The sequence below is a fragment of the Hippichthys cyanospilos genome, chromosome 8, assembly GCF_059441005.1.
Source record: "Hippichthys cyanospilos isolate Australia breed blue-spotted pipefish chromosome 8, RoL_Hcya_1.0, whole genome shotgun sequence".
NCBI classification, from domain to species: domain Eukaryota; kingdom Metazoa; phylum Chordata; class Actinopteri; order Syngnathiformes; family Syngnathidae; genus Hippichthys; species Hippichthys cyanospilos.
In genome coordinates, this window is record NC_142376.1 from 22068341 (window position 1) to 22093361 (window position 25021).

General features: G+C 40.0%; 1 protein-coding gene and 1 pseudogene across 1 annotated transcript in view; both read left to right on the plus strand.

Moving 5' to 3' along the window:
* Window positions 1–460: 460 nt before the first annotated feature.
* Window positions 461–1299, plus strand: LOC148420534 (uncharacterized; annotated as a pseudogene).
* A 23021-nt stretch (window positions 1300–24320) lies between these two features.
* slc2a15a (solute carrier family 2 member 15a) overlaps window positions 24321–25021 on the plus strand; it is a 43424-nt gene continuing 42723 nt past the window's right edge. The window contains exon 1 of the mRNA XM_088421829.1: window positions 24321–24745. Within this exon, the coding sequence (XP_088277955.1) occupies window positions 24701–24745 (45 nt within the window). The 5' untranslated portion in view covers window positions 24321–24700. The remainder of the gene's footprint in view (window positions 24746–25021) is intronic.

Sequence of the window (25021 nt, forward strand, 5' to 3'; positions counted from 1 at the left end):
TGCATCTATGACAGATGTGGTGTGCAAAAAAGGCAGACCAAACAGAGACTGAACACAAAGTATTCAATCAAAGATTGTTGATGAACAGAAAGAGCATTTACATGCAGAGCATTTACGTGCGGACAAAAACATGAATGAAAAGTATCAACAAAGAATCGACTAGGATATCAACATGAGAAAACACCTGAATAGTAATTCTAACTTGGACTCCTGGCGTTTGCTGCTGTCACTGTTTTAGCCTTAGCTGGAGAGATGAATGATATTTTTTCTTTTTCTATTTTTCTATTTTACCACCACCCGTCGGGCCTGTGTCCGGTGTTTCTCTTTATTTTTGAGGACTGTTTTCATTCTTCGTCAGCTAGTGATTTGCCGATTCTCTGAACAACTCCTAGCTTCGTTCGTCCTCGTTTTCGTGCAGCTCTGCTAGCGCAAGTATTCGCCCGGGTGTACGAAGGTAAGCATGGCTTCATGTACCTCCACCGGATCAGTCACTTGCAACACCTGCATTATTCTCATGGAGAGGCTTTCTCTCCAAGAGGGCCATGTCCGTGAGCGAGAGCAGAGTTTGCTAATCGTAGATCAGACGGACAGATATGATAGTGACAGTGCGGGCCGTAGCTCTCCCGCTATGCCGCTAGCCTACCTGCTAGTCTGGCTAGCATTAGCCCTAACAAGCCCACTAGCCGTGGTGAGCCAGTTCAGACGCATTATCGTTTTAGCCCCTTTGCTAGGCACACTCCATCTCAGTCTACTGGCTCCCCCACATTAGTTATAGGGAACTCCATCACCCATAGCAGTAATCTTAAAACGTAAGCCACAATCATGTGTAATCCTGGGGCCAGAGCACTCGACATTGAATCTAATCTTAGGGAGCTGAAACGCAAGAGGCCTGGACACCGGCTAAGTGCAAAGAACACTAGTTACTCGGACATAGTGATACATCTTGGCTCCAACGATACTAGAATGTGGCAGTCTGAGATTACAAAGAAGAACATAGCTAGGACTTGTAATTTCGCTAGAAAGATGAGTTGGCATCAAGTTATTGTCTCTGGCCCTCTGACTACGAGAGGCAATGATGAGAGGTTTAGCAGATTATTCTCGCTTAACCGGTGGATGGCTAGTTTCTGTAGAGAGCAGGGTTTCCAGTTTCTAGATAAATGGCCGTCTTTCTGGGGACGGCCCGACCTGCTAAAGATGTATGGCCTTCACCCTAACTGGGAAGGCGCCATCACTCTTTCTAGAAACAAAAAAATACTGTTTGAGCCTTCCATGACTTCTCGCATTAGAGCAATATTTTAGATTTAATGTTAACCCGTGGCCTAACTGCCTCGAGTGTCCCAATTTTGCCGTATACTAACGCTTTGTCTGATCATTATCTTATAACATTCAAAGTCCTAGCTCAGTGTTATCTTATTGACCACAACCAAGGCTTTAAGAGCCGAAATATTAACTCATCAACCACAGCTGCACTTTTTGAACTACTGCCTTCCGCAACAGCTGCCTTTCCGTCTTTCATTAGTTCAGTCGATAAACTCACAAATGATTTTAATATGGTTCTTTTTAAATTCCCTAAACTCTATAGCACCGTTAGGACTTAAAACTTGTCCGAAGCAGCACACTCCGTGGTTTACGGGTGAAACGTGCACGCTTAAATTGTAAAGTAGAAAACATGACTGTAAATGGTAAACAACCAAACTCGAGGTCTGTTACGATAGCTTAGTGAAATATAAAGAGGCTCTTAGCTTAGCTGAAACAAATTACTTTTCCAAAATGATTGGTTCTAATAAATACAACCCCAAATATTTATTTGATACGGTAGCAAAGCTAACGCAACAGCAGCAGATTAATCATAGTTCCCTCCATTCAGCACACGATTTCATGCAATTCTGTGTTCAGCAGATTCAGTTAATAAGGGACAAAATAAAAAAGGCAGCGGCACTAACCCTCTCTGGTTCTGTGATTGCTGATGCTAGTTTGGACAATCAGATTAATGAAAGTCTGGTAACCCTGTCCCAGTTTGATTTAGTATCCCTGGAGTGTCTTACACACCTGGTTCATGCAGCAAAGTCAACATCCTGCATGCTCGACCCGCTTCCAGGCAAACTTGTTCAAGACTTATTTCTGATTTTACGATGATCTGTCTTGAATATTATCCATCTGTCGCTCTCCTCTGGCATTGTACCTGAAGCTTTTAACACAGCTGTCATTCAACCATTACTTAAGAAACTTCACCTAGATCTCTCTAATTATCGATCAGTGTCATATATTCAGTTTATTGCAAAAATTCTTGAGAAAGTTTAAGCACAACAGCTTAGCGATTTCATGATTGATAAAAATAGATTTGAACTCCTTCAGTCAAGATTTAGGGCCGACCACTCAACTGAGACAGCCCTTGTAAAAGTGACGAATGATCTTCTCTTAGCCATGGATTCCAACATCTCATCAATATTATTATTGCTTGATCTTATTGCCACATTTGACACTATTGATCATCACAATCTTATAGAACGTCTTAAATCATGTGTTGGTATCTCGGGATCAGCACTTTCTTGGTTCAGATCTTACATCCTGGGAAGGACGCAAAGTGTCTCTCCTGGCAATGAGATCTCTGAATCTTTCTCTATCTCATGTGGTGTCCTGCAGGGGTCAGTACTTGGTCCCTCACTGTTCAACGTCTAGATGATTCCTCTTAGCGATATTATACGTAAACATGCTATTAGTTTTCATTGCTATGCTGATGATACCCAACTGTACATGTATTTAGAAATAACAGATCCGTGCAAGTGCAGTAAACTGGAGGCCTGCCTTGCCGAGATTAAACAATGGATGTCTTCCAATTTTCTGCTTCTTAACCCTAGTAAAACAGAGATGTTAAGTATTGGCCCTGCTCATCATCAGCACTTGATTAAGAATACCACCTTGAACCTGGATAACTACTATTTCCCAAAGTAGTTTTGTAAAAAACCTCGGCGTGATATTTGACTCAGCTCTTTTCGGACATTTATTAATAACATGACAAGAACAGTGTTTTTTTTCACCTCTGCAATATAGCTAAAATTTGCCCTATACTTTCTCCTAGCGATGCTGAAACATTAATTCATGCATTTGTTACGTCGTGCCTAGACTATTGTAACGTTTTGCTTTCTGGGCTTCCCATGTCCTGCGTCAAAAGCCTGCAGTCTGTACAGAATGCAGCAAAGAGACTATTGACAAGGACGAAAAAGTTTAATCATATTACTCCGATTCTAGCTGACCTGCATTGGCTTCCAATACACATGAGATGTGATTTTAAGAATGTGATTTTATAAAATTTTACACGGTTTAGCTCCTTCCTATCTTGTCGACTTACCATCACTATATATTCCGTCCCGACAACGTTGGTCACAAAATGCCGGTTTGCTGTCGACCCCACGAGCTAAAAAGAAGTCCACAGGATCAAGGGCATTTTCCATTTGTGCGCCAGTACTATGGAATGCCCTACCTATGGAGGTTTGCACAGCCACCTCAGTAGAAATCTTTAAATCCCAACCAAAAACACATTTATACTCAAAAGCATTTAGTCAATTGGGCCTGTCTGCAGCTTTCTTCTTTTTTTTTTTTCTGCCCCCTTCTCCCGGCTCGGAGAGGGGGCTAGCTAGATGGTGAAGGTTGACTTGACCACCCCCATTTGGCCCTGCGCTGATCGACCATCGCGGGTTAAGAGATCGACCGTGGGCGGTCCACTTGGTTTGACTGTATTAAGGTTCCTGCCCAATGGCTTTGCCTGCTGTCAAGTCATCATTGCACTATATAACACAATATGTTTTCTGTAATCTATATTGTTCACCTGTACCTGTCTGAAATGTGTATCTATTTGTATGTATTTGGTGCATGCAGCATCCACTCCAACCTGTGGGCCTGGAAGGGGACTCCTCCCACCTGTGGTCCCTTTCTGGAGGTTTCTTATTTTCCCCTAATTGGGGTTTTTGAGATTTTCCTTCTCCTTCTGGGAGCTTTGACAGGGGATGTTGTTGTGTACCTTACACCGAAAAGATGTCTCTGTATGACTTCTGTTTTTGAAAGAAGTCTCGACATGACCTCTTTTCATTTTTGAAGCCCTTTTGCGACTTCGGTGATTTAGGGCTATACAAATAAAATTTGATTGATTGATTGATTGATTGATTGAACTCATAGAAAAACAGAAATCATGACTAGACTCTAGAGAAAAAGGAACAGCTAAAAATCAGTAGTAGATGTGGGGATCAAAAACGCAGATGCGTTAACTAAGAATAAGCGTAGAAATAAAATATTTATGAAGAACTTAAATATTATACTTATACTATGAAGAAGGATATAGAAACAATGCTCAGAACAAGGAGAGATTAAGGAGAGAGTAACATTAGCAAATGCAGAGAATAATGCAATATCATCACTGTGCTATGGCAGCACTTAAATAGCCAGTAAATGACAAATAATATTCAGGTGCGCAGCTGGTGGTTCCACTCCCCAGTGAAGGAAACATGATTTCCTACAACCACAGAAACGACCCCAAGGGGGAGACACAGAGCCCAGACATGACAGCACTCAACACTGTGTACAGTGGAGATGGTTTGCTGCTGACCTAAACTCAGGACACTGTGAGTCAGTGGGCAAAATACTTCAAAGACCTCAAATCCACCAGTATGTCTTCTTTGAATAAGCGGAGTCTGGAAACTCTGAGGTGGACTCTTATCTCTTGTGCCAGAAGTCACTGATGTGGTCAAAATACCCTTTGGTGGCAAGACCCTAGGGGTGGATGAGATCTGCTCAGAGTTTCTAAAGGCTCTGGATGTTGTGGGGCTGTCCTAGTGACACAGGAAACAGTGACCCTGGATTGGCAGACCGAGGTGGTGGTTCTCCTTTTTAAGAGGGGTGTATTCCAAATACAGAGGGCTTATACTCCTTAGCCTCCCCGGTAAGACCCAGACGGTCTACATGTGTTTGTGGACTTGGAGAAGGTGTTCGACCATGTCCCTAGGTGAGTTATGTGTGTGTGTGTGTGTGTGTGGGGGGGGGGGGGGGGGTGCTGATGCAGGTTGTTTGGACCCTGTACCACTGTTGTCAGAGTTTCGTCCATAATGCAGGTAGTAAGTTCAATTCATTTCCATGAGAGTTGGACTCTGCCAAGGGTGCCCCTTTGTCACCGATTCCGTTCAGTACATTTATGTATCTCTAGGTGGAGCCAAAGCATTGAGGGGGTTTGGGAGTCTCAGCATTGCATCTCTATTATTTGCAGATGATGTTGTGCTGTTGGCTTCTTCGAGCAGTGATTTCTAACTCTCACTCTTAGTAAAGCGGTTCCCACATCTGTGACCATGGTCCTCAGTTGATAAAGGGTGGAGTCCCCATTCCAGGTCAAGGATGAGGTCGTGGCCCAAGTGGAGGAGTTCAAGTATCTTGGGGTCTTGTTCATTTGTTCTTTCCCATAGAATAGGTCATAAAGTCATTTCAGCAAAATGGAGCAAATGTTGAAATCTGAAATCTATCTTAAATTTGCATTGAGGTCACACTATTCAATCCACTTTGACTAATAATGTATTATGCGTACAGATTGGATTTTTTAAAATACTAGCCATTAAAATGTAATCTAATTTTTTTTCAGTCAGTAGGCCACACTATACTTCTAAGTTCTCTCAGAGTGCTGTGATGAATGTATTATTTATTTATTATCTAAGTTTATAATAAGTTTATACAACAGCTGCCCTTTGTCACAGATTCTGTTCATTACCTCTATGGAGAGAATTTCTAGGCACCGCTGATGTGTTGAGAGGGTCTGGTTTGGGGTCTCAAAATTGCATCTCAGCTCTTCCCGGATGATGTGGTGCTGTGGGTGTATTCAGGCCATGATCTCCAACTCTCACTGAAGTGGTTCACAATCGATTGTGAAGAAACTGGGATAAAAATCAGCATCTCCAAATCTGTGACCAAGGTCCTCATTTGGTAAAGGGTGGAGTGCTCATTCCAGGTTGTGGATGAGGTCGTGGCCCAAGTGGAGGAGTTCAAGTTTCTTGGGGTCTTGTTCACAAGCGAGGGTAGGATGGAATGGGGGCTTCCCAAGCCGTTCAATGCAGCATCAGCTGTCTATTTATCGGTCGATTTATGTCTCTACCCTTGTCAATGGTAGGAGGGGCTCAGTGTCAAGCCGCTGCTCCTCCACTTTAAGAGGAGTCAGTTGATGGGGTTTGGCCATCTAGTAAGGATGCCACCTGAATGCGTCCATGGTGAGGTGTTCCGGTTATCTCTCACAGAGAGGGTGTCCTGGGTTGTCCCCAGGACCGGAAACACTATGTGTCTTAACTGGCCTGAGAACGCCTAGGGATCCACCCGAAGGGGATGAGCGAAGTGGCTGGGGAGACCGAAGTCTGGGCTTCCCTGTTGTAGGTGCTGCCCCCGCGACCTGACCTCGGATGAAGACGTGTATAATGGATGAATGGATGGATACGGTTGTACATTTCATGAATGATTTTTCTTTTTCATATTGTTATTGATTTAGATATAAGTGTTTCACAAGTGCCAAAACTTCACAACTAAATATTAAGTGCACAATATTTTTTTTTGTTTTGTTTTTCAAATACAAATTAGTTTGTTCAGATATCAAAATAATTTTATAAAAAGTCCAATAATGGGGTTCATAAATACTTTGAATCAGATTAGCGGCACGGTGGAAGAGGGGTTAGCACGTCTGCCTCACAGTTCAGAGTCCTGAGTTCAATTCCAGCTCGCTACTGTCTTCTAGGGTTCTCTCAGGGCATTCTAGCTTCCTTCCACACTTCACAAACGTTCATGGAAGATGTTTTAGACACTCTAAAATTGTCCTTAGGTGGAATTGGGTGCGTGACTGGTTGTTTATCCTTGTGTGCCATGCATTTGGCTGGAAACTAGTTCAGGGGCATCATGTCTTGTTGGTAAAGTGGTGCTTTTCCAGCCGAGAAGCTGTGGGTTTCATCTCCCGACCATCTTGACCATGTCAAAGTGTCCTTGAGCAAGTTGCTCCTAATGTCCACTGCCTACTGCCCAAAGGCAGCTGGGCTGGGCACCTGCAACCCAGCAAACCCAATGGGGATTAGCGGCTATAGAAAATGGATGGCTGGCTGGATGGATGGATGGATGGATGGATGGATGGATGGCTGGCTGGCTGGCTGGCTGGCTGGATGGATGGATTCGTCACATTGAGATTATTTCGGAGTCCCTCCAGTCCAGAATGCACACAGCCAGCCAGAGGAATGCTCTTCAGCAAGTGCATTTGAGATGGTCTGGGAGGTTAGCGGGGTTATGTGACATTTTAGTGGAGAAAGACAAGGCTCTTATCTCTGCTCCACCCTGACAGGGGTTGATCACGATGGGTGGCGACAGAGTTAGTTACAAATATCTGACAGTAGCTGATGACCCTGAGAAGTCATGGGGACATTCACTGTTCAGCTAGATGGACTGACAGCACATTCACTCCCACTTGTACACCTCTTCATGTATCTATCTGTGTATTAGATGTATTGTGAAACATCACAATTATTTAGTAATACTATCTATCTGTGTATTAGATGTATTGTGAAACATCACGATTATTTAGTAATACTACTGTAGGAACAGTGGTTCTCTAAACATTACTGTTTCTAAATGGAATAAATTAAATAAAATAAAACAGCTTGATGACAGCAGTTGCCTCTCACCAAAGATGACAAAAGATTGTCTGTGAAGCACAAATGTTTTACTACAATGTCTCACAAAATTGTCTCATTAAATGCAAAAACACTTGGTTCATTGCAACAGTATTCAATTGACAGTTGGAAATTTTGTCAGTGTTATTGTGCGCTTGTGTAGGCGTGTGTGTGTGTGCGCGTGTTATTCGTCATAATTTACAAAACAAAATCACACACACAAACACACACACAGACAAACACACACACACTCCCAAAATTCTTTGCATTGGACACTGGTTACCTGCCTGGAAAAAAAAAAAAAAAAAAAACATTGAAAAAAGGCTAAGAACCACGTTTGAAAAACTTCTACAATTTTGGCAAAAAAAAACTACCCAATGCGTCATCCAAAGACAACAGCTATCATTCACTGCAAGATGACACAAATTACAGATTTCAATGGATTTGAAGCCTTTATTCAATTTAAAATCACTTTTGATAAAATAAAACTGTCTAAATATTGTTATATTTATTCTTATTGTTTTTTTTTTATTGGACTCTATTTACTATTCATTGCTTTTTTCTACTCAAAATCAGTGTTTTTTTGCCAGTAAGTTGTCTTTAAAAAGAGCCTAGATTTCTGTTTGGAATGGTGTTTTGAAAATAAATGAAAAAGCCAAGGAACACAGTACTATTTCCTGACAGTTCTATTCAAAAGTATAATGGCTAATAGCTACCCTTGTAATCACTATATAATAGTCAACCATTCATTGTTTAGCCAGTGTTCTTTTCAGGGTTTGTTTGAACTTGAGCTAATTTTCAGCTATAGCAACAGATCCCCCAAAATAAACATGCAGTAGCAGGAAGCATGTTTTCAACTTTTTACGATAAACACAACCTGGGTAAATGAGAATCTAAGTAGACATTCTGTATAAGCATTGCACTAGTTTTGCTAGCTGTATAGTGCACTGGTAGCTTTTCTTCTGATTCATTTCCTTGTTTGTCCCATTTAGAGTTTGTCAATATGTTGCGTATCTGGCTTTTGCTTGCTCAAAACCTTCTTCATAGTCTGTGGCTCAGAAAACCCCTTGGTGCGAGTATCACGCATGCACAGGCTCAAATCTGGAAGCACTGGCAGTGAGTTTACAATTATTTGCAGACTTTTGTGTTTCCAACTTCCTACTTTGCATTTTAAGGCCTTTTTACTGCGATTTCACTTTGTTAGAATCACATCATTTATACTTGTACTCTCTCTTGAAGAAAACTTTTAGCTTTTAGTGTCCCATACACTTCAAAACAGACAAAAACCACACAAATGAAACTATTAATCAATAATGTAAATATATTATACTGACTAAAATGAGAGTGGCATGGTTATAATCTGGTTTGCCCCCATCTTCCTTATGGAATTTGCATGTCCTCTCATGCTTGCGTGGGTCTTCTCTGAGCACTCCAGTCTCCTCCCACGTTCCAAAAACATGCATGGTTGGTGTAATGAGCACTCCAAACTGCCCGTAGGTGTGATTGTGAGTGTGAATGGTTGGTCATCTATGTGTCCAGCAATTGGTTGGCAACCAATATCCCCCTACTATCCAGAGATTGTTGGGTTGGGCACCAGGAAGCCAACAACCCTAGTGACCATAAAATATCCAAAATGAACCTGATAAGGTATGCAATATTAAGTATAATTGATCATATTAACAGTTGTTTGAGCAGGTTCCTGAGTGAGAAAGACAAAAAAATATATGCAGACTGCTAAAAACACTTCAGAAATATGGACGTTTTACTCATAGGTAAAACGGCAGAGTTCACCCTTTATTTACTATTGTGAGCAATACAAATCACCACCTTTGTCTGATACAATTGACTACCAAGCAGAAATTATTACCATATATTAAAATATTGGATAATCTTTCTTGAATTGTGTTGAATGGGAGATTAATAGAGGTTTTTGTGGACTATCTAACACCATGAGGATGTAATTGATAACATAATTGTTCTAAAATGATCTAGTATCATCTCTACAGCATGATGAACTGTATTTATTTCCCTATTCCTGAAGCCAATGCGTTTTTTTTTTCACTTGGTGTGTACCTGTGTATGTGTGCGTGCGTGGGTGTGTGCGTGTGTGTGTGTGTGCGTGTGTGTATGTGTGGTAGTGGGGGTGGTGGGGGGTGCGTTTATATGTTGGGGTGGGAGCAGGCTGTACCAGTTGATTCATCTGATGTCACATGAGGTGGCTGTCTGACAGGAGCTGTCACTGAAATAGCAGGGGGGTTCTTATCAATCGCCCCCTGGACTGCCAGTCAAATCTCCTAACTACAGTAACCCAGGCTTGTAATCTGAACAGCTGTCACATTGCTCTTTGACTGAATCTGTGTCTGCAACCAAAATGGCAATCTAATTGCTCTTTCTTGGCCATAGAATAGGTCATAAAGTCATTTCAGCGAAATGGAGCAAATGTTGAAATCTGAAATCTATCTTAAATTTGCATTGAGGTCACACTATTCATTCCACTTTGGCTAATATTGTATTATGCGTACAGATTGGATTTTTTAAAATACTAGCCATTAAAGTGTAATCTAATTTTTTTTCAGTCAGTGGGCCACATTATACTTCTAAGTTCTCTCAGAGTGCTGTGATGAATTTATTATTTATTTATTATCTAAGTTTATAATAAGTTCATACAACAGCTGCCCTTTGTCACAGATTCTGTTCATTACCTCTATGGAGAGAATTTCTAGGCACCGCTGATGTGTTGAGAGGGTCTGGTTTGGGGTCTCAACATTGCATCTCAGCTCTTCCCGGATGATGTGGTGCTGTGGGTGTATTCAGGCCATGATCTCCAACTCTCACTGAAGTGGTTCACAATCGATTGTGAAGAAACTGGGATAAAAATCAGCATCTCCAAATCTGTGACCAAGGTCCTCATTTGGTAAAGGGTGGAATGCTCATTCCAGGTTGTGGATGAGGTCCTGTCCCAAGTGGAGGAGTTCAAGTATCTTGGGGTCTTGTTCACGAGTGAATGGGGGATGGACAAGCTGATCGATGCAGCATTGGCATCTTTATCAGACTCTGTGTCAGTCTGTCGTGCCAAAGAAGGAGCAGAGCCGAAAGACAACGCTATGGTCCTACACTCACTTAAGGTCACGAGCTGTGGGTCGTGACTGGAAGAACAAGATCCTGGATTCAAGCAGCCAAAGTTTGAGTTTTGTGATAGACGCATCAGGGTGTTCGGACTCTGCCTTAGAGATTGGGTGAAAAGCTTGGTCATCAGGGAGGGACTCAGTGTTGAGGCGTTGCTCCTCCACGTTGAGAGGATCCAGGTGAGATGGCCTGGACATCTGGTTAGGATGCCTCCTGGACGCCTCCTTGGTGAGTAGTTCCTGGCATATCAAACTGGTAGGGACAACCCAGGATATGCTGGAGTGTAGGGATTTAATTTTAATCGCGATCTTAATATTAGCTGCCGCTAATATTGGATGGATGGATGGATGGATGGATGGATAGAGAGACAGACGGATGTTTTTAAGAAAACCTTCCACAATGTGGTTGACATGACTGAAAAAGACCTATTTGCAAGGTTTGAAAGACTGTAATTCAGTATATCGACACTCTTGATGATATCATGTGTGGTTAATTTTCAATATATGTCCTTCGAAGAATACCGTTTTACAGCATATTGTGACTATCACATAGATATTTACTGTATAGTGTAAAGCAGTATGTAAGAACCACGTGAGGGTGATTTAGTTAATAATTTAATAATTTATATGCTCATGGTAGGTGCCTCCCCCCCCGAAAATTAAAATTGCATGCTGTTTGAATGATGGACACGTGATCGACAGTAAGTGCAATGTCATGTGAAGGTGAGGGCACCATTTTTCTTTTACTTTTTTTTCAAGTGTGGTGAGCCACCAAAACCTGATTAACCCCGCTGTTATTCCACAATGTTTTTTTTTTTTAATTATTTTCTAGTCTGATGTATGCTATCTCAGTATGCTATCTCCTTCTTCATGCTACTATAGCCGCCCAGCTTTTTTAAAATATCGAAATAAAATAGAGGAATTCTATTTTTTTCATTATGGTAGTATCATTATCTTACCTAATTGTGTTTTAACTTCATACTACTACTACTACTGCTACTACTACTAATAAGAATCAGAATAATAAGAACAAGAAAAAGACCACAAGAGCAAGAACAAGAATAAGAATAATACATTTGATTTAGCAGCACCTTTCCAGACACCAGTGAATACTTTATAGAAGGATAAAAACACAAATGCAATAAAAACTAAAGACATGGTCAAAGGTTGCAAACAATTTGGAATAAATTTTGAGTCTGGATTTATTGTAAATTAATGTTGCGGATGACAGGTGGATGAGAGTTCCAGAGTTTAGGAGCAGAGTGACTGAAAGCTATGCTTCCCTTTGTGGTGAGACGGGTAGAAGGAACAATTAGGTTAAGGGAGTAGCAGGGGGACCTAAAGAGACTCAAAAGAAGTAGTAATATTGACCCGATTAGAGATATGAAGTTGTGGATGGCTTTTACAGGAGCAGGATTTTGAAGATTGATCTAAATTTTGGATGGTGGAGCTGCTAAATGTAGTGAAAGTAAGGTCTTCTGGATAATATGGTCTGCTGAGTTCTGTACCAGTTGAAGTTTATGGGGGGTTTTGTGAGGCACATCAAAAAGAAGTGAGTTACAGTAATCAAGACGTTAGGTAATAAGAATGTGACCAGAATGGCAGTGGTGTGAGGGATGAGAGAGGCGATTAAGGGATTGAAGATGCCAATTTGAAGGTTATGTTTGTGATGCTGAGTTCTGTACCAGTTGAAGTTTATGGGGGATTTTGTGAGGCACATCAAAAAGAAGTGAGTTACAGTAATCAAGACGTTAGGTAATAAGAATGTGACCAGAATGGCAGTGATGTGAGGGATGAGAGAGGCGATTAAGGGATTGAAGATGCCAATTTGAAGGTTATGTTTGTGATATGAGCACTGGAAGAAAGTGAGCCGTCAAGAATGAAACCCAGGGCCTTTACCTGCAGAAAAGGGACAACAGAAGATCTGTCAAAAAAGATACCTGTTCCAGCCCTTTCAGCACCGAAATCCGTGCCACAGAGGGTGAAATGCATTGCCTTTGTTTTGCAGTAGAGGAATGAATATGTAAAGACAATCTCACAAAAGAGAGCTGAAAGACCCCAAGCTGGGGCAGCTTTTGCTTTGCCTCTTACCACAATCTCAGTCACCCTCTCACACATGCACACAGGCACTCACAAGCAGACACACTAACACAAAAGCAATCGCAGACACTGGATCTTTCAGGAAAAAGACACAGCACTCAATCAAGGGTCTGTAAGGGAAATAGTTGTTAACTGATCAATCACCTGCAGGATGAGATTCACAACAGACCAATCCGTCTATTACTAATGGCATTTCTGTCTCTCTCTCTCTCTCTCTCTCTCTCTCTCTCTCTCTCTCCCCCCCCCTCTCTCTCTCTCTCTCTCTCACAAAAATGTGTATGAATGGTTTGAAGCATGCAGTGCTGATTAATCAGAAGAACCATCGTTTATTTCGGAACATGTTGCTAAATCCCTTTGTTTTTTGTAGCAATGTACAAACAAGACATCCCAAAAGAATGACGGAACTCAGCCCTGCAGAACTACTATCCTTATTTGGATTGACAACTGGACGCTTGTGTTACCCAGTTGTATACGTCTATCACAAAAACAGACTTCTTTTGTTTATCTACCACTTCTTAATCAGGTTGGCTGCCTATCACCAATTTGTCAGTATGGATCTCGGATTGATTGTTCTTCACCTTGGTGCTGCCTATATATACAGTATTCCGCTGCTATGTTGTGCTTTACTTTTTGCAGCTTCAGTGCTTTCATGTTTTTTTTTGTTTGTTTGTTTAATAGATGTTGACTGTTATATATTGATAATACCATAGATGCAGCGTTTACAACATTTACCACCACTGTTTTACATTAGCGCCTACCTGTAAGCACACTCCCAGGCTCTGAGAGTCTGAACCAGTCTAGGAGCCTTCTAAAATGGTATCTTTTCCAGCTGTAAATGAAGGCACTTTCGCTTAAAATCACTGGATGGCCAGTTCAGGCAACAACTTTATCCTCTTCACAATTTTTAGGGATGAGTTGTGTGTGTGTGTGTGTGCGCGTGTGTGTGTGCGTGCGCGCGTCTGTGTGTGTGTGTGTGTGGACATGCATGGAGGGAGGGGTGAGGGTGCATAGCGTCCGTGTTGGCGTATCAAGATAATAAGTGCATGTGTTGTGAAAAAATAAAATTAAACTTAAAAAAGGAATCTAGTTGACCCCTGGGTTTTGGCTTCCCTGGTTTACGTTTTTTTACGCAATGACATGGTATTTTTCCCACTGTTTTACATTAGCGCCTACCTGTAAGCACACTCCCAGGCTCTGAGAGTCTGAACCAGTCTAGGAGCCTTCTAAAATGGTATCCTTTCCAGCTGTAAATGAAGGCACTTTCGCTTAAAATCACTGTATGGCCAGTTCAGGCAACAACTTTATCCTCTTTACAATTTTTAGGGATGAGTTGTGTGTGTGTGTGTGCGCGTGTGTGTGCGCGCGTCTGTGTGTGTGTGTGGACATGCATGGAGGGAGGGGTGAGGGTGCATAGCGTCCGTGTTGGCGTATCAAGATAATAAGTGCATGTGTTGTGAAAAAATAAAATTAAACTTAAAAAAGGAATCTAGTTGACCCCTGGGTTTTGGCTTCCCTGGTTTACGTTTTTTTACGCAATGACATGGTATTTTTCCCACTGTTTTACATTAGCGCCTACCTGTAAGCACACTCCCAGGCTCTGAGAGTCTGAACCAGTCTAGGAGCCTTCTAAAATGGTATCTTTTCCAGCTGTAAATGAAGGCAATTTCGCTTAAAATCACTGTATGGCCAGTTCAGGCAACAACTTTATCCTCTTCACAATTTTTAGGGATGAGTTGTGTGTGTGTGTGTGTGTGTGTGTGTGTGTGTGTGTGTGTGTGTGTGCGCGTGTGTGTGCGTGCATCTGTGTGTGTGTGTGGACATGCATGGAGGGAGGGGTGAGGGTGCATAGCGTCCATGTTGGCGTATCAAGATAATAAGTGCATGTGTTGTGAAAAAATAAAATTAAATTTAAAAAAGGAATCTAGTTGACCCCTGGGTTTTGGCTTTCCTGGTTTACGTTTTTTTACGCAATGACATGGCATTTTTCCCACTTTATGGCATCAACAATTATAAAATTCAAACTTGGTGGTCAGTGCGCATGCATATGACGCTGTGAGTCGCGCCACGCTCCTACGTCCCTACATGCATCACTGCATAGGTCATTAAAATGCTGGTCTGCTATTGGTCGGCGTCATGGCATCCCTAAGATTCTGGTCTTCTATTCATCGGTATCATGGTGTCATTAAGACGCTAATATGCTAATAAATCTTGATTTCGTGTGAGTGCTTACAATATCATATTTATAGTGCATTTTAGTGATTAATTCAAACTTGAATCGGTTAGCCATGGGTCCCAAGATTGCAAGTGATGTTAAAGGGAAAAGCGGAAACAAAGCTGGAGATGATCAAGAAATACGAAGAAGGCTAGGCTACCCTCGCCAGGGAATATGGCTGTAACTAGCTCAAGTCACATTACTCAAAAGGTAAATACAATTTCATTTTTCCTTTATATATATTTATTTATGATGTTTAATTGTATACATTAATATCATATATAAGTAGCACTTACTATACTATTTTGTTAATGATTTTCAATATGTATGTAAATTTTTATGCTTTTTCCTGGGGTTTCATACCCATTTACCAATTACCATAGGTTTCTATTTCCTGCCAGAAGATGATTTCGCCTTATGATCCCAACTCTGGAAGAGTTTATTTTCTGCTGCATTGTGAATTCTGCCTCCCTGTCATCCCCTGGCTCTAGTTTGGTCAACATGCGATGGCCGCTACACCAAGGGCAACTTCAGCTCTCTTCAGAGAGAGAGAGAATGTCCCTGTGTCTCCCAACTACTACAGTCACGGGTTAGGTTCCATGAACAGGAAAGACAAACAGGCTAAGCCTGGGCTTTTTCAGAGAACCTTCCATTGCGGCAAACAGGGTGTTATGTTTCATTATGGAGGCAGGTTGTGGGGCTCGGGGCTTCAGAGACTAAACACTGAATGTTGTTTTCTGGTTAAATAATTTAATATGGTTAATATGCTTAATATGGTTAGGAGATCACAACATATGAAGATAGGTAAAGGTAGGCATAGTTTTATTAAATACATTTCATACACTTTATTTATGTACATACAATGTCCATCAGGGGGCAAACCCTACTTTGCAGAATTCATTTTTAGAATCATTTATATTTTGGGGGACCACCATCCCAGTCAGCCAATCAAGAGGCATAGTCCCCAATGTCCATGCAATGTTGTAGAGGCATGTCAACCAGGACAACTCCAAAAAATCCAGAGCCTTTAGGAACTCCTTGTGGAAATCATGCACCTCAGGGACCCTTCCAACGAGGAGCTTTTTAGCCCCAGAGATAGGAGAGCCCACCTAAGAGTTACAATAATTCAGGATAAAATACCCCCCCCATATTTCTGTAGTGAACTCCATCGCGATCTTCTACTTTTTACAAAAAAAAAACAAAATCTTTTCATTTCCTCGATCTTGAACAAAATGTGTGCAATGCAGTTATTACCTTTTATATCCACTATTTAAATCCCCACCCTGCCCTTTTTGTTTGTTTCGATTTTTTTTACCAAATGCCGTCCATTTTCATTTATTTTTATCCTCATGAATGAGGTAACGGGCTTGTGCTTTTCCCTCAACTTCTCATGTATGACTTTCTTTTCAACAAAACATTGAATCAGATAACTATTAACTCTCTTTCCAAACCTTTACTTTTGGCTGTGTACTTGTCTTTCATCTGTAAATTGTATATCTGAATTGTACAGCCTGGTATCATACATTTACATTTCGGAGAGCCAATTTTTGCTTATCCTTTTAGTGATTGTAAAGTCATGTATCTTGCTCATTGTTTGTCTCCTTTATTGAATCTTGATAAGGTTGTAACCAAATTCACATACAGTACTGTGTTTGTCGGACCTTGACTGGTTAGGGATTGAGAAAAGGACACAATCCCAGGCAATACGTTCATTTTCATTCCCTTAATTCACAAACTTAAATCCATTAGAATAGACTCCCTCCTTATGTTCTTTTGAATGCCCTGATTGACATCATAGTTCGCCTTTTTAATCGTTTGTTGTTTCCAGTTGAAATTGAATAATTCTTGTACAGACCTCAGTAGAGAGTAGTATAATCTCAGCACCTGCTTTTTGATACATTAATCTTATATCCTGAAAAGTTGCCTTATCTCTTGAATATTTTCATTATTTCTCATTTCTCATATTTCTCAATCTGTCGAGTTACTTGAGGCTTGATGAAGAGGACATTGAAAGTGGGAGAAGGAAACTCTATTTCACCGATCTTTGAAGGAATATTGTGTCAGTTACCAATCATATTACTTCTATCTTTGGGCTGATGGCTTAGAATTCTAATAGACTGCACAAATCTACCAATTTTTTCCAGTATTTCGCATAAAAACTTCCAATTTAAGGAATCACAACAGGCTGCATCTACACTTATTAACAGGTTCCTTGTTTAAACATTTGAACTTGATGTATCATACATCTGTGCTTGTCAATTTTCATTAATCCTGACTGATTTGTTAAACCTGTGATAGATGTATGCATTTTTTAAATCTACATTTACACTGTAATAGTGACATATTGTAGGTCTATGGCTTGTGCGTTGCTCATGTCTGGCCTTGGTTTTTGTAGTATACAAGTCATTGCTTCATCCCTACATAGGGATATTTTATTTTTCTGAAGCAACCAAACGAATGATGCCAATAGTAAAAGTGTTAATTCTTCCTTGAATGCTTAATACCATACTATCCGGAAATGTACCCATTGCTCCCATGACTGCACCCCCCAAATTTATTGAATACACGTGTAAATTATTCTCCTTTGTAATTTTGTAATCTGTAGATTTTCTATTCTGTGAAGTGCCACAGATTAAAAAAAAAAAAAAAAACTCTCACCTTCTCCTGCTGAAGTAGGTTGCTATACATAGATTACTATAATCTCAACTGTGAGTTTTAAGATGTCCAGGAATCGTTCATATTTGTCATTCCATGGTGGGTGAAATCAAAGTTAACTTCACAATTTTCATACACTGTCTGCAGGACATACTTGCTTAGATACCTACTTAATTAGTTTGTGTGAGTTGTTGATTTTAAGCCGTTATATTCAAATTAAAAAAATGATGACTATTTTGTTTTTCTTGACACACGTGTGGATGTATTGCATACTAAGTACTAATGTGGCCTGGTTAAATGAGTTTTGTCATTGCAAGTGGCACCTAGTAAACCAGCTATTGCGGGGTTTTGTGTATTAATGGCTGTAAAGGCCATTCACGGGGTTGACAAAAACAACAGCAGGAGGACAAGGTGCAAACACATCGGCTACAACTGGGAAGTAGTTGTATTGTTATTCATAGGGCAGACACTCATGTTTCTCTTTTGAGTGCTGGGTCGGATCCACCATTTCGGGTAGTTGCGAACTGCTGCTACTTACAATGAAGGTCCAGTACACAATGAACCACCATAAGTTACAATGACTTCAGAAACGTTTCAAGGTAAACTCCCCATGTACCATACAAAAGGCCCAAGCTCATCAAGGCACAGACTCTCTAGGCTACCTTGTGTATTGAGCTGTGTATTGGCTTTTGTGGTTTCTGGGTTTCAAGAATCGTAAATAGCATGAGCAATAACAAGTCTGTGTCATTTTCTCTAGTAAAAGAGTCCATAGATAAGGGCTCGGATGAGATGGTGGAGCAATAACGTGGTGATCAAACAGAAAGAAGCTGGGAACCAGCCTGGATGTCTGAAACACTATGAAAGCCGCATCTTAAATAAGGTATCATAAAGCCATCTTCTCCATTCAAAACCTAACCCCAGACTGGAATTTTATGCGGTACTCTAATACAGACTGATTGAAAGCGTCTCTAAATGTGATTGAATGCATCATTAGTGGCATCTAGTGGCTGTTCTTGTTACGTGCAGATGAAGAAGTGGGTTGTTGAGGCTCAAGATAAACTACAAGTGCTCGTCAAAAAAAGTGTATTTCAGTACTGCAATTCTTAAACCATGCAATTTTCGATTCAAAATGTGTCATGTTCTGTTAAAGTTAAAAAAAAAATTGGTAGTGAAAGGGTTAAAGCACTATTGTTAGGTTATCAATTAACAAATGGCCTTCAAAACTAACTTACATTTTTACTTTCATTTGGACACCACATTGCTCAATGACATCAACGCCCTAGTGAAAAATGCCCTTCCCATGAAGGACCAATGAAAAAAAAAAAAAACTTTAATGATGTGGGTGGATAAATGTGAAGCTTAAAGAAATACAGCTGTGTAAACAACAACCGCTTATTGACCCTCTACAAAATAATTCTTGCATCTTTGATTCATGTCTGTTGCCATAGGAAATGACAACAGTAATTAACATTTCAAATGGGATTCAAGGATAAGGAAACACTTTACTCTCACTTGAGTTTTGTAACTAATGGATAAACACAGCATAACAATCTTAATGGCCATCTAAAAATATTTTATTCTTTCATACATTTATGTATTTATTGTGAGTAAATAGTGGGTGGTGTGTGAGTGACTGAATATACGGCTTAAAATCAACAACTCACACAAATTAATTAAGTGTGTGTTCATGTGTGCTTGTTAAAGTGTCAAATTGAATTGATCAATCTACGACTGATGGTAAAACTATGACAATGGACACGTATTTTAATAATCAAGTAATCGTTCTGAGCCATTGTTTAATTTCACATGGTCAAAATCCTAAAATTTTATTCTTGCTTCTCAGGAGTAATTACTCTGAAAAAAAAATGTTTTTTCATCAAAACATGACATTTGATTTGATTTGATTTGATTTTGGGAAAGCCATACCAGTGCCTGAAGCATTTTCAAAAAGGTTGGTGAGAGCAACATCCATTCCTCTTCTGTTATTTTGTGAAAATGTTTTTGTGATCATAAACAAAACAAAACAAAACTAAATAAATGACAAAAATTTGTATATAATCTCTAAATGAGAAAAACAATGTTTTAAAATACACCAACGCAAACTAAAATGTATGTGATTATTTGATTAATCTTTGAAATAATTCATATTATAATCGATAAGAAAAATATTTGATGGGGACTGCCCTAGTGTGTATCTTTCTATATATAAATATCCATTTCCAATCCCAGGACACACAGAGACGAACGACCAATCACGCGCCCAATCACATCTAAGGACAATTTTGTATACCCAATACACCTGCCTCCTCCACACAGGAAGGCCGGAGCCAGGTGGATTTGAACTGTGAGGCGGACATGCTATTTACTGCGCCACCGAGCCGCCATATACATATACTGGGGCCGTCTGTGAAAGACAATGTCTGAGGGTATGTCACGCAGACAGAGCACGTGTTGAATTAAAAGCTGTGCTGTCACCAGGGCGATGGGAAGGCCCCTGAGAGCGACGAAGTGGACCTTCTTGGAAAAGTGATCCACCACCGTCATGATCGTGGACTTGCCCTGGGAGACCGGCAGACCCGTTACAAAGTCTAGACCTCGGGCACATGTGATGCAAGCTACCACATAATTTCCAACGTCCTTCCACCAGCCTGGCCACCTGAACCGCCGAGTGACTAGGTATATAGTCCAGCTGGTACCCTGATGGCACGCCAGCTTGGCGCTGTGCCCCCATTCTAGTACTGCAGTACTGCATTCTAGTTCTGGCACCACAAACAGGTTATCCTCTGGGCAGTCGACGTTCCTCCAGCTACCACTAAAGAGCTCCGATGACCCGATCTCCCGGGATGATGGTCTCAGGTGGGTTTTGGCAGGCGGTGTTCTCATGTACGCAATACAGAGCGTCCGATTTGCAATTTTTCGAACCTGGTCGGAAGGTGATAACATAATTGAAGTGCGTGAGGAATAGCGCCTACCGGGCTTGCCGAAGGTTCAGGCGACCTGCGGTGTGTGTACATGGTACGCTAAAAAATTGTTTCGCGTAATAATAGGGATTTGCACTTACTACCATTTAAAACGTCACTGTAACGATATTGAAATAGAAAAAAAAAATCTGAACACTTCCTGTCTGCTTCTGGACTATGTCTGTGCATTGTCTGTGCAATGATGTCACCATGCAGCCTGTTTTGGAAAGTCATGCATGGCGGCACTATGCACAATAACAAGCAATGGAGGAAATTCGACCACCCTGTCCTAATTTAATGTAGGATTGTCACATTCTGTAAACTTGTTTGATGCACTAATGTGAGTGCAACATTTCATACGAATGTTTCTGCCACCTCAGTCAGTGGGTCAGTCCCCACCAGTTCCCTCGTTCTACTTTTCTCTCTCTCATATGATTGTGAATTAAATGCGTTAAGATGAAACATTTGTCCAAAACAGAAAGCGAATGGTTTGTGACCAAAACAACACAAAACTTCAACATGTTAATAGTAAAATAAACTTATTAATAAAAAAAACAAAAACATGTTGCTCAACCAGCTAACGGTAGCGTTAGCATAAATCGAAGCCAGACCCGCGAACGCTTTTTTTTTTTTTTTTTAAACCACAATGGCTGAAGAAGACCCAAACGGAAATTGGACCAACGCGACTTTCAGCATTGGCGTCCATGTCAAAACATACAAAAGGATTTATTATTGGAAATGAAACGCCGAGACAAACTCATGCATGGAAACAGTGAGACGGCAATAGTTAATAAGTGCAATTACCGAATAACGCCAGGAGATGGAGGCAATACAACACAAATACAGCCAAACCCCTAGGGTCATGACAGTTGTTTTTGTCGCAAAAGGGTGAAAATACCTTGATTAGGGGACGAAAAACTCAGTATTTCACAACGCAACATGAAAAAAATGTAAGCCAGAGGGTTAATTGTGTGTGTGTGTGTGTGTGTGTGTGTGTATATATATATATATATATATATATATATATATATATATATATATATGTATGTTCCAGAATGTACCAGGTGTCAGACGCTTGCAAGCCACTTTCATTCTTTTAAATATGGCAGGAGCCAATGAGTTTTTACTGTAATTCCCCCGCAGGGACGACAAACACAAGTGGTTTACTTTTACAGGTGTGATGAAGACTGTGAAGCTTAATTAAACCCATAAAAGAAAATCACTTGTGTTTGTTGGGCCTGCAGGGAGTTAGAAAAATTATTGTGTTCTGCTCCTCAAGGCCAGCAAAAAGCATTCTGTTTTGTTGTTGTATTTTCTAATCCTCAAAACAAGAATTAAAACAAAAATTGAATTTCTTTATTGTATTTCTATAATTTCAGCATTGCAATGAAACACAATACATTAATATATTCAGTACATTTAAGTCAAACTTAAACACCATAGTACAGCAGAGTAGTCATGAAACGTGTCATTCTCTGGTGGATGTACTGCAGGGAAATCAAACATTCATGCATGAAGGCTCTTACTGTTGCCAACTTAGGCATAGTAGGCTATTGGGGCTAAGACTGATTGACATATATAGCATGTTTTGGTTTTACTAAAAGACATATAGAAGAATGCTTTCAATATTGTGCAGAACCTAACCTTATTTGGTTTCGTTTCATCATTTCAAAAAAGCTCTTCTACCCTATTTGCCAAATTAACAAAACTGCAGAAAGCAACTTTCACAATTCCCCTTTATTTTCTAAACTTTATTTGAGCGACAGGCTTTTGAAACAGTGACGTGAAAAAAAATCTGCCACCTAAAATGAAGGGTTAAATTTTTCGAAAAGGTTAGGGTTTAGCAGCTAAACATTGACATAAACATAACATTAAACTTTAACAACGGCTAAAGTTTAAGTTTCCAACCATCAGTTTTGTGTTCTCAATCATGGTTTAAAATGGAGTGTAAAGTTTAAGCACAACATTAAACTTACTACAAAGTTTGCAAAATATGAGGATTACAGACAGGTTTAATTTAATCAGTAGTAATTTTAAACTGTGTTTGAAGTTTGGTGTAACATTATTTGAATTTAAAACAAGATTTGTATTTCAAATATGATTAAATCTGGTTTTAAAGTTAAATAGTGTTCATTCAATCCTTAACCTACTAATTACAGTTCTGTTAAAGTGATGGGACTTTCATAACCTGTTCACTAAAAAAAGGCATTAACAAGACTGGATCTATGTTTTTTTTATTATTTTGTTTTGTTTCTCTACCCCTCATAAAATAGATACTAGGGTATTCATACATTGCAATTCATACTTTGTGTGTTGGGACATTAAATATACTTTTCCTCTAAAATATTCTTTCTCATAATTGACAGTGGGATGGCTTGATGGCACAGTTGTCAGCATGTCCGCAACTCTCGAAAATGGATGGATAATTGACAGTAAAGAGCCGTTGAACAGACACATCATCGCTGCTGTTTTATTTACCAAATCACCAACATGTTTCGAAGTTTAAAAAAGATTACTTTAACCAAAATTATGCTCAGCATTGACTTCCTGTTCCTCTTGTCCACTTTGTGTCTTTTGGCAGTTGGCAAAAAACTTTTGGCACATTACCACCACCCACTGAAGTGATACCTCCTACTCAGTCCATGAATAAAAATAGAAATTAAAGACCAACTCACAAGAACTCCTCTGTGAAATGACTCTCGTATCCTATTCTGGAATATGTTCCAGTTACCTGGACTCATAATGAGGACACTGTACTGTATATGAAATGGTGACTGAATGCTGTTGGAGGTATATTCTTAGCACATTCTTACCTCATCATATAAATGTGTCATAGGACTCAACAAGGACAGCTTTTTTTTTCACTTAGCACTTTGAGATCTCTTGAGGATCCTGGACCAGATGATCATTCAAGTCAGATTTGTTGGTGCTGCATTGATAACAGATTTATTAAAGATTGATTGGAAGAGTGTTGTGCATTTGGAAATGAGTTTCTGAACAAAACGTTCTTTCATTCTGAAGGAGTAGAGGTAAAGTCAAGCAACTGTGTAATCCAAGCTGGGCAATTAGGACTCTCTCTCTCTGATAAGATCACACTGCCCTCTTTCATTCCAATTCAAAAACTATTTTCTCATGACTCCTCTGTGACACACATTGATGGAGTGAATCCAATGCTGCATGTGAGTATTCATAATTATTCAAAGTTATTTAGTTGTAGAAAAAATGTAATAATAGGCTTCCTAAGTTGATCATATCAAGAGGAAAGTCCTATGGATAATGTTCTCACCCCCCACCGATGTAGAAACTTCAAAGTGATGGCGCAACAAAGAATGACTTTGAATGGTAACTGTCCATCCCAGTTATCAGATGCAGACATATTTATGTAAGAAGACATGAATACAAGATAAAACGTGTGTTCTTGTTTTGGGAGTAAGTTTTGTGTTCTCTGTTTTGTTTTTGCTGACATTGTATTTGTGTGGCCCACAAAGCTTAACCTTCCTGTTCAGCATTACTCCCAACCTAATCTTACACCCCCACACGCTCTTATTGATGCTGCTTTATTTCGAGCACCATTTTATTTGTTTGCAATGGGACACTTTGCTTCATTTTTCAAAATTTATTTTTAATTACTTTGCAATGTATTGTCTTCCACTGTGCTATTCTTGCGTCCCCCTTTTTGACCCCCTCTTCTGGTTTCTTTCTTTTCCTTGTTGAAATTCACTTACACTTAATTGCTTCCCGCAGGTCTTTCTCTTGCTCCGTCACGCTGCAGTTTGTCATGTGATGACACTGTGCGGGCTTGTCTATGGGAGCTTGTGCTTTTACTCAGTGGAGGAGAGACCCGGCCTGTTGCTAATAAGCCGATCCAGTAGCTTTGCAGTTCAAGCCCAACGTGACTTCTTCAGCAATGCTGTTGCTCGTAGTGTAGAATGAAACCGATATTTACTTTGTGGAACTTCATGACAAATATCTTAAATGGCTGAGGAGGCTTTAATCCCAGCATCTGACAAAATAATCCCGGTAAGTCAAACTTCAAATACTGTGGGCCAAAGTTTGGGGTGGTTTAAAAGAAACAACTGACAAGTCGCTTTTGATTTCATGTGAATTATGTGTCATGTGTTTGACTTTTTATAATTAGGCCAACTTGCTTCTTTATGTATCGAATAGAACTCACTAACTTCATGCACTTTAGCTATTTTTATGTACAGTAGTTAGTTTGTGGTAGATTTTTTTTTTTTTTTTTAATTTTAAGACATTTGAATGAAGTATAATATGAGGCGTTCCTTACTGCATAAA